Source organism: Morus notabilis, unplaced genomic scaffold, assembly GCF_000414095.1.
Source record: "Morus notabilis unplaced genomic scaffold, ASM41409v2 Scaffold467, whole genome shotgun sequence".
Taxonomy (NCBI): Eukaryota; Viridiplantae; Streptophyta; class Magnoliopsida; order Rosales; family Moraceae; genus Morus; species Morus notabilis.
In genome coordinates this window covers 366,342-377,493 of record NW_010361652.1, presented here as the reverse complement: position 1 = coordinate 377,493, position 11,152 = coordinate 366,342, and the positions used below count along the sequence as shown (strand labels likewise).

Sequence of the window (11,152 nt, the reverse complement as noted above, 5' to 3'; positions counted from 1 at the left end):
AATTCCGATTGAGATGATTTTTTTCTATACATTCACAACGAAGAGACGACTAAAATCCCACTCATATACCTTATTAAAATTTTTCATCACCATTGAGTTTTTATTAAAATACTATTTAAATACAAATTTAAGTTTTGATCTACTCAAACACAAACTCAAATAGATTCTCAATTCAAATTATAACACAAATGTGCACATCCAAACACAAACTCAAGTCACAACTTCAACTCAAATTATAACTCAAATTCAATTTAAAATTTTTACTCAAATCACCATAACTTAAAAAAAAAAACCGAACAAGTCCTAATTGTTTATGATCTAGATTAATAGTGGTTGACTACCTTTTAACACGTATGCTTGCTCTCTCAGCCTGCAGATTAAACATTACAATATTAAACATATATATAACAGATGTTATGCGATCGAGCTCGAATGTGGAACAAAGGGAAATTTTAATATATAAAGTTAAATATAATTTTTGTCGCGTTAAGATAGCATTCTAATAATTACCTCTTCTTCCCAATTGCATCGTATTGTTATGATAGCCAATATCATCGTCTGAATTGCAGTTCCTCCAAAGATCATACCACCCCATATACCCTGTCAGACATAGATGATAAGGGCAATATGTTATAAGTTAATTATTTCATTTCATATTTATGTCCCTCCACCACTTTTTTTTTTTTTTTCTCTGAGCCCACCATATATAAAATCCAAAAATGGAAATATGGAATATATATCTAGCATTTTGTGCAATGGGCCTCTTACATGAATTGGCTTCTTTTCGGCTTTGTACGGGAGAGAGTTTAAACATAGCCCAATGGCCAATTCTTTTTTTTTTTTGGTATAAAGAGAAATACATGATGTTTACTGCTTTAATTAAACGATAAATTTCATATTTATTAACTAGATTAATTGGTAAATCTCTGAGTAAATTAAATATTTATTCAACTACATTAATCGAAAATTCTATATTTACCGAGTAAAACTGGACACTGGACATTTTCAACGATATTAGTAAATAAAACGTTTATTTTAGGTAGGTGATGGACCAATCCTCTATTGTAACCCCCCTTTTTTTTTTTTTTTTTTTTTTTTTTTTTTGAAAATTCCACTACATGACATGTTCATAAGAATGGAATTAAAATATAGTCTTTTGGAATGTTTTAACATTTGGTTGATGGATTCATAACCATAATTCAGAATCATTGTCGTTTAACGTGTGTTTTTTATGAGAGAAAAACACTATAGAGAACCATGAATTATGATTCAGAATCATGAACGAATATAATGATTTTAATTTTGTTTTTTGTCAAATATTCTAAATTTTGTATTATATTTCAACGTGACTAGTACCATTATGCTGTGGAAGAGATGAATGGGCTGAACTTACCATGACACCCATATGGAAGAACCATCCCATCAGAAATCCAAGTGGGAGACCAATAATGTAGTAGCAAGCAAGGTTTACGTAGGCAACCATTGCTTGCCATCCGGATCCAACAGCTACTCCTGTGACGATCAAGAATATATGTTTTAATTAGTACTAATCAAGCTCTAGTTATATATATATATATATATTCTGGGATAATTAACCATTAATTACTTGGCTGAATCAAACAGAATAGAGCCAAAGATAATGGAAAACAGGATGAGAAAGCTAACCGGATAAAACAGGCTGAACACTGTTGAGCAGAATTGACACGGCTAAGAGGGACGAGAATTCATCAACTGCACGCAGGACGTCGGTGCTGGAGGAGAAAATGTACGCAATCTTGTCATGGAATACGACGATGAGAACGCAGAAGACGAGACCAATCATAGTAGATTGCACCACCGACACTATGGTGGCAAATTTAGCAGCCCTGCCATTTCCGGCACCTAGCTCGTTTGCTACCCTAACTCTGTGAATTTCATGAGAAAGGTGATCTTTTCGAGTGACTGTTTGTACTCATGTTAACAAAAAAAAAAAAAAAACATAAATATAAAGCTGTAAATTAAATTCATTTCGTCTTGTATATTTGTGCACTTCAGAAACATGGTCCAACAGATATTTCGTGGAGAAATGATGCAAATATTATAAGTGATAATCACATTAACAATGATTACTACACTATTAATTAGTTATATTATTTAAACAGAAAATGTGATAATGGAGTCTAAATTTCAAACAATTAATGTAAAGAGTGATAAAAAAAGTAACAAAAAAAAAAGTGTTGCTAAGTATTTCTCTAAATGATAAAAGAGTAATAGATGAATATGTAAATCACTACGTGTCACATTGGTTTTTCTGATCATGTTGGACCACCAAAATTGGCCATCCTTGACTAGCTAATTAGCTCTGTATCCCATCTCTGCATTATGTAGTCGTTCTCTTTGCTTGTTTCCATGGACATTTATTTATGAGACTACTGATGTTTAAGTGATGTTCTTAAACACTAGATGTGGTCAATTTTGGCCATGTTTAGAATTGATCTTGTTTTTTTCACGTTTTTTGAGAAAAAAAATGAAAATGTTTCTAAAACAACGTTTGACGCAATAAAGACAAAAAACGGAAATGAAAATGATTTTTTAGTTTAGTGTAAAATGAGAGAGAAATGTAAAATGACTTTTAGTCATTTTTTTTATTTTTTATTTTCATTTTTTCCTCTTTCGAGCAGAGAGAGAGACATTAATGAGTTTTTTTATACAGAAAACAATCTCTTGATAAAACTACCAGACGCATTTTCAAAAATGATTTATGTATGAGATTGAAAACGTTTTTATTTCCATTTTCATATAAAAAACAAAATCATTTCGGAACAAGTTTCAAACACACCATTTAGTTTTCACACTGACGTCCGTATTAATATTAATTATGCGTTTTTTTGCATGAGATGGACTAAAATGCTTCATAAATATTATACAAGCAAAGAAAAACTAATGCTACGTGCGTAGTAGTACTCGTAACAAAAATTATGCACGAAAAACAACAAATGATGAAGAGATTGCCCCTACTAGATAATTAACGTCATTACAATGTATTCATTTTTCTGACTTCCGTTTCTCATGGACAATCGTTTCCAATTCATAAAAAACTTCTAAACGTCAATTTTATTTTATTTTTTGAATTTGACAAATAGAATGGAAAAGATGAATAAATAGTTATTTGAATTAATACATACCCGGTACCAGCAAAGAATGCGAGAGGAATCATCATCTCCCAACCATTAATAGTCATGCTGAACAACAGAATTAATCAATTAAAAATAGGAACATGGGGAAGAAAACTTCGTTAAAATTGAGTCCAAAATCTTGTTCAATACTAGACCTATTTATATGTTCTTACCAAAAGCCAAAAAACAACATAAGATTTTCTTACCAGATTGATAATGCATCCACAGCCACTGTTGCATTCTTCAAATGCCCAGTCATCAAAATCAATATCCTATAGTACCAGTTCTCCAAGCTGCACATCCATTATCAAAAAGAATCCAAGAAAATGAACACTAATTAAAAGTCATCTTATTAAAAAAATGATTGTCAATTTTTTTAAGCGAATATCATGAGCAATAAAAATACAAATTATATAAACAATACAAATTTAGTCATGACATGACAATGCTAATCAATATTAATATTCATGCATTGGTAATGATTAATGTCACTTTTCTTCAACCAATAAAATTGCTCTCGTTCTCTTTCACTTTCTCTTTTACCGTTCCTCCAATTAAATATCGATGCTTCATCACAATTTCACCCATCCAACTATAGATTACCACATTAACAAAGTCAAATTAACAGAATAATTTTCGATATAGACGACTTTTCCTTATTCCCTACTTTAAAAATATTCTAAAATCCTGAACGTCACCATCCCCCGTCAAAAGTAATTTAATAGAAAAAATTCTGATGACAAATCACATGTCTAATTCAAAGGATTTTTTTTTTGGCTAATCAAAAGATCTAAATTTGTTTTTACTCTCATATCTCTTTCTTATGCGGATATCGTGAAACCTTTTTGTAAAGTAAGGTTTTTCTCATATCTAAAGTTGAAACTTTTTTTTCTTTTCTCATTTATCCCTACACTTTTTCTTTTTCTTTTTCTTTTTTCCTTTCTTGTTATAATTCTTTGCTGACATATTTTTTGTAAACTTTATTGTTGTGTTTCTTAAAAACTCTTTCCTAATTCACCTGACAATTAGACTGTACAACTTCAACTTTTAATTATTAATATAGCAATAAACTTCAGGAAAAAAGTCAAAAGTAATTTAGAAAAAATTCTGACGACAAATCACGTCTGATTTAAAATTGTTTTTGCTTTGATATCTCTTTTATGTGGACATCGTCAAACCTTCTACATCCTTCTATTAAATTATTTTTCTTTTCTTATTTATCCTCCCCCCACCACCCCCCTTTCTTTCCTTATTTATCCCAACACTTTTTTCTTTATGCTGACGTATTTTTCCTAAACTTTATTGTTATATTTCTTAAGCCTCTTTCCTAATTCATCAGACAATTTGATTGTAGAACTTTAACTTTTAATTATTAACTAGTTAAAAACGAGCCCTTTGCACGAGTGACCGATTTAAAACAAAAATTATATAAATTGTGAGAAAAAGGAAGGAAAAAAAAAGATGAGAGAAATAAAAACAAAAATAAGGAAAAAGATTTAAAGTAAAAGACAGGAAAAAAAGATAAAAACTTAAGAAAACATATTTGTGCGAAATGTTTCGCAATTATAATTGAAATTTATGAGGATTACAGGTAAAAGATATTTATATGGAGACACACTTGAGAATAAATTAATTTAATAAGGAATTAAAAAAATTTAAATAACCGTAATAAGTATTTAAATGAGATATATTTAAAAATATAAAAATTAAAGGTTAAAAGATGCAATAAAAAAAGATAAGAAAGTTAAAAGAAGAAATGAAAAAGAAAAAGAATAAAAAAATAAGGCTAAAAAGGAAAAGAAAAAAAAGTGAGGCAACCAAACAGGGGACTACGAAACGCAACTCTCCCCACCCAAAACAAGAGAAACCTATTCTCACTTAGAAGATAGGTAGGGCTGTTCATAAATCTGCAAAACTCGTAGGTCCAACCCACCCCATTTCAATCTAACCTAACTTGAAAAATACATTTTTAGTATTAAATGTTTTTTAGAAATAGTAGAAAATAGGTCAATATGAAAAGTTTAAGAAAGTATATAGGTTAATTTTTAGTTATAGAAATTAATATGCCATAACTTATCAAGTTATGGCTCATAATCAGATAAGTTATGGATAAACTTGTCAAGTTATGATTCATAGCCAGACAAGTTATGGACAAAAACAGTAATTTAGCCTATTTATTAACTTATGTAAACTATTGGCCTATTAATTTTAATTCATCTTAAGTTTTGGTCTATTTTCCTCTTTCTCCCAATTTTTTTTTCGGCCCATTTAATGTCTGGCCTGAAGTTTTGGGATGGGGTGTGGGTTGGGCCTATAATGACCCTCACACCCCTCATCTAATATCTAACCCTAGGCAAGAAACCCATTTAGACTCTAGTTTCTTCATGTTTGAATTAAGCCTCCATGTTTGCTTTATGTTAAGACTAATATATGAGTGTAGGCTAATTTATGTTTGCTTTATGTTTGATGTTGGATGGACTACTGTGCTTTATGTTTGATGTTGGCTTGAACTTTGAATTTCTATATGTTTGAATGTTGGAGTTATTATTTATATTTGATGATGAACTTTGAATGTTGGATTGAACTTTGAGTCTTTAATTTTTTAAATGTTGAAATCGACCACCCAACCCACCCCACACCGCCCCAACCCAACCCAAACATTATTAGGTTGTGAAATTTTTTTAACATCGTTGAGGCCAAACATGTGCAATCTGCACCCTTTGAGGCGGTGAAAGAAAAAATCCTACCCTACACCAACCTAACCCATGAACAGCTCTAAAGATAGGAATAGATATAGCAATAAAATTCAGGAAAATGTGTTAGGAAAGAGTCGAATAGAAAAAATAAATAAAAATATGCCCTAAAAAGAGTTTGAAGGAGCATCGAAAAGCAAATTATAATGGAGTATCTACAGAGCATCATTCTATTAATTTGAGCTGAAAAAACGTCAGCTTTCATTACTTAGTCCCACCTGAGATTTTCGAAAATGGGAAGCGCATATGGGGCAGAGAATTCTCAGATAAATTTCACCCAAGTTTCGTGCAAATAAAGTGGGTGGAAGAATCAGAGAAAACGACACCAATGGCTACAAAGAGATATGAGTGTGTTCCATTACTTTAGAGAAGGTGGAATGGGACAATGGAAGTTGGAACCATTTGAGTGGCAAAAGGTGTTGTTGGGGTGGCCCATAAGTCACAATCTCTTAGAGCTCATTTAGTTCACTGATTCGAATTTTTAATTTGAGTTAAGATGCGACTTTATGTAAGAATTTTTTACTGTAATAAAAAAATTAAACGTGACCGTTTCTGATAACATTTTACTATAGTAAAACTCGAATCGGTGAAATAAACGAGGCCATAAACATAATGACATACTAGCAGGACAATTATCAAATGAAAAACAATAATGTAACCATTACCACTAATATTTGACGTTAATTTTGAAGGTTTTAATTTGTAGAATAATACGTACCAAAGCATGAGTCCTGAAGCGGCAGATAGTTTGAAGAACTCCCAGAGGCCGAAAAAGGCCTGAATGGAGAAACCAGTCCAAGTGAGGGGACACCCACCCAAGGCAGCATAACCAAACAACCCAAAAACCAAGACCCACCAAGAAATGTCCAAAGCAATGGCGGCCCCAACAACGCCGAAGTCCAAGACGTAAACAAAAAGCCAACTCGTGACCACATTAGCCGCCAAGCCAACAAGGGAAACCCAAGCAATAACGTGGTTCTTGAGCTGGCACTGGAGGAATCTCTGTAGCGGAAACTGAAAGGCGAAGCTGAAGTGCAGAGGGATCATCCACAGCGCCACCAAACCCGACTGCTCCGCGACCTCGTCGGGCTGGCCGAGGAGCTTAAGAATTGGCCCCGTGAAGATGTAGAAGGGCAGCAACAAGAAGCAGCACATGAAGAGGACAATCCATGATCTTTGCATGTAAATTCCTAACATGTCGTACCTCTTTGCTCCAAAAGCCTGTCCGCACAGTGTCTCTAATGCACTCGCCATCCCTAACTGCGAAGCCAGTGGCGGCGGCGGAGTCATAAACTTTTTTTTTTTTTAAATAAATAATTTTTTAACTAACAGTAAAGATATAATACATATTTTAATTATTTAATGGAGACACAGTTATAATTTTTCTTAATACAATAAGATGCTATTGAAATCAACTTTTTGAAATCAACAGTTATAATTTTTCTTACGTGGAGCGGAGCACGTCTTGAAGTTAAGAGAAGTTTAAAAAAATATGTTATTATTATTTTCTAACAAAAATAACAAATTCACATGTCTAATTATAAAAAAATAAAAAATAAATTAATAAACAAATATGTGATCGATTAATCGCACCAAAAGACCAAAATTGAAGCCAACAATGACGGTGTTGGCGATGGAAATGGAAGCGAGCTCGACGTCGCCAAGGTGGCCGGCGAAGGATTGCGTGATGACGTTCATGGAAAAGGCGGCAATGCGGCTGAAGATGGCGGGACCGACGATGAGCCATAGCTTCTTGGATTCAGAGCAGACTCTCGATGTACGGTCGACGTTATAATAATCTTGTAATTTACTTTCTTGATCTTGATCATGCTCAAGATCTTGTGGTTCTCGCGACGCTTGTTGTAGAAGCGGTTGGTTAAGATCTTCCATCGAAGAAAGAGTCTTTGGTCGCCGCTACTTGTCTTGTGTTCCACTATTGGAGAAGAAGAATGAGATTTATGAGAGAGAGAATCAAGATTGTTTTGTGGTGAGGACGTACGTAGCAACGTAGCGACTACAAGCTGTTTGAGAGAAAGACACGTAATGTAAAATATATATTAAGTAGAATTATAATATAGGTGTAATAATACTATATATTCAAATATAATAGCATAGTATTAAGTATACTATATATTATATGATATGCATCCATCTATATTATATATTGATTTGTGAATAGAGAAATAATAAATTCTAATTGGACCAAATATGAGTTTGCCTGAGAGATGAAAGAAGATAGACAAGAAAAGAATGTATTGTAACAGTTCTTAAAATGTAGTGATCTAGTTAGGCATCCTTTTTAGTTTTTAATAAGCTTAATTACAACTCATGTTTATTTGGTAAGTTGTGGTACCTATATCATATGCATAGGGAAAGGCGACAAAATACCACTTAATATTTATGGGCCTGCATTTTTACTTTTTATTATTGATTAAATCCTTCTTAGTTAAATAATTATGTCAGTCAAAAAAATATTAACAAAAAATAAGAGATAAAAATCTGAACTCATATAATTCTAAAGTAAATTTTCTCTATAAGCGCCTATAAGTATCTATTTATTGTTACATCAATAACATAGTTCTAACTATGTTTATATGCCGTTTCTCCAAACTAGTAACATTCTTATATCTAGCACTTCTGTATTTTTAGGGGTTGTTCTTTTACAACAAAACTCAGAAAAAGTTTGAACTCGAGTTATAACGGGGTTGTTTGGCAGCCCCTTTCTTGAGTCAAAACTCAAAAAAAAAAAAAAAAAAACAACTCGAGTTACAACTTTATTCAAGTTTATGTTCTTTTAAGTTTGAACTCGAGTTTGAACTCAAGTTTGAATTCGAGTTTGGGACTAAAACTCAAGTTCAAGTTTCCCTTTTAACTCGAGTTCAGAAACTCGAACTCAAATTAATGAATAATATTTTTTCTATTCTTAAAAATGCTATAACTTTTTCGTTTTAATTCTGATTGAGATGATTTTTTTTATATGCGTTCACAATGAAAAGATGAATAAAACCCCACCCACATATCCTATTCAAATTTTCCATTAGCATTGAGTTTTTATTAAAATACTATCTAAATACAAATTCAAGTTTTGACTCACTCAAACACAAACTCAAGTTACAACTTCAACTCAAGTTATAACTCAAACTCAACTCAAAATCTACACTCAAGTCACCTAACTCAAAAACGATAAAAGAACAACCCCAACTTTATTCATGTTCATGTTCTTTTGTAAAATTTGAGTTTGAACTCGAGTTTGAATTTGAGTTTGAACTCGAGTTTGAATTTGAGTTTGAACTCGAGTTTGGGGCTAAACTCGAGTTCCAGTTTTCCCTTCAACTCGAGTTCATAAACTTGAACTCAAGTTAATGAACAATACGTTTTCTATTATTAAAAATGCCATAACTTTTTCGTTTTAATTCTGATTGAGAAGATTTTTTTTTTCTATGCATTCACAACGAAAAGACGAATAAAACCCCACTCATATAGCCTATTAAAATTATTCATCACCATTGAGTTTTTATTAAAATACTATCTAAATACAAATTTAAGTTTTGACTTATCCAAACACAAACTCAAAAAGATTCTCAATTCAAATCATAACTCAAATGTGCACATCCAAACACAAACTCAAGTTACAACTTCAACTTAAATCATAACTCAAACTCAACTCAAAATCATCACTCAAGTCATCCTAACTCCAAAATGTAAAAGAACAACCCCTTAGGCTCTTGGCCATGGAAAGCAGAATACTCAATACTATTTTTTTTTAAGAAAAATATTGAAATTGAGGAATTAATGCTAATAACATTGTAACAAGATACAACACACTTAGGCTTAGTTTGGTATTACTTTTCCCTCTCAAAATCGACTTCTGCTTGTAGCAAACGCTGATTTTAGTGTTTGGTAAATCTCCTCAAAAGTGTTTTTTAAAGAATTTTTCAAGAATCTACAGTCAAAATCAGAAGCAGCCTAAAGACAGCTTTAGCTTTTAGATTGTGTGATAATCAACAGAGTATAATTAATGAAACTTTCATAATACCTATAATACCCCTAATAAAATTTAAAATTTACAATCTTCTTAATCTAAATTTTTTTTGAATTGTAATATAATATAATATAATAGTAATATTGTAACAAATAATTGAGTTTGAACTCGAGTTTGAATTTGAGTTATGTTCTTTTGTAAAATTTGAGTTTGAACTCGAGTTTGAATTTGAGTTTGAACTCGAGTTTGAATTTGAGTTTGAACTCGAGTTTGAATTTGAGTTTGAACTCGAATTTGAGTTTGAACTCGAGTTTGGGGCTAAACTGGAGTTCCAGTTTTCCCTTCAACTCGAGTTCATAAACTTGAACTCAAATTAATGAACAATACGTTTTCTATTCTTAAAAATGCCATAACTTTTTCGTTTTAATTCTGATTGAGAAGATTTTTTTTTCTATGCATTCACAACGAAAAGACGAATAAAACCCCACTCATATAGCCTATTAAAATTATTCATCACCATTGAGTTTTTATTAAAATACTATCTAAATACAAATTTAAGTTTTGACTTATCCAAACACAAACTCAAAAAGATTCTCAATTCAAATCATAACTCAAATGTGCACATCCAAACACAAACTCAAGTTACAACTTCAACTTAAATTATAACTCAAACTCAACTCAAAATCATCACTCAAGTCATCCTAACTCCAAAATGTAAAAGAACAACCCCTTAGGCTTTTGGCCATGGAAAGCAGAATACTCAATACTATTTTTTTTTAAGAAAAATATTGAAATTGAGGAAGTAATGCTAATCAAATTGTAACAAGATACAACACACTTAGGCTTAGTTTGGTATTACTTTTCCCTCTCAAAATCGACTTCTGCTTGTAGCAAACGCTGATTTTAGTGTTTGGTAAATCTCCTCAAAAGTGTTTTTTAAAGAATTTTTCAAGAATCTACAGTCAAAATCAGAAGTAGCCTAAAGACAGCTTTAGCTTTTAGATTGTGTGAGAATCAACAGAGTATAATTAATGAAACTTTCATAATACGTATAATACCCCTAATAAAATTTAAAATTTACAATCTTCTTAATCTAAATTTTTTTTGAATTGTAATATAATATAATATAATAGTAATATTGTAACAAATAATATCATAATTATATTAATTACTCTAATATTATTATTTTATCACATAATATGATATTATAATAATATTATAATTATTTTAATAATATAATAATATAATTATAATATGATATT

General features: G+C 31.3%; 1 protein-coding gene across 1 annotated transcript; it reads right to left on the bottom strand.

Moving 5' to 3' along the window:
- Nucleotides 1–301: 301 nt before the first annotated feature.
- On the bottom strand, nt 302–7,897 carry LOC21408742 (protein DETOXIFICATION 27). Its single transcript, XM_010100392.2, has 8 exons — nt 7,502–7,897; nt 6,627–7,168; nt 3,362–3,448; nt 3,165–3,221; nt 1,666–1,904; nt 1,394–1,512; nt 511–600; nt 302–370 (listed from the first exon to the last, which is right to left on the bottom strand). Exons 1-8 carry the CDS (start codon nt 7,796–7,798, stop codon nt 338–340), a joined length of 1,464 nt encoding a protein of 487 aa, XP_010098694.1. The 5' UTR covers nt 7,799–7,897; the 3' UTR covers nt 302–337.
- Between the last annotated feature and the right edge of the window lie 3,255 nt (nt 7,898–11,152).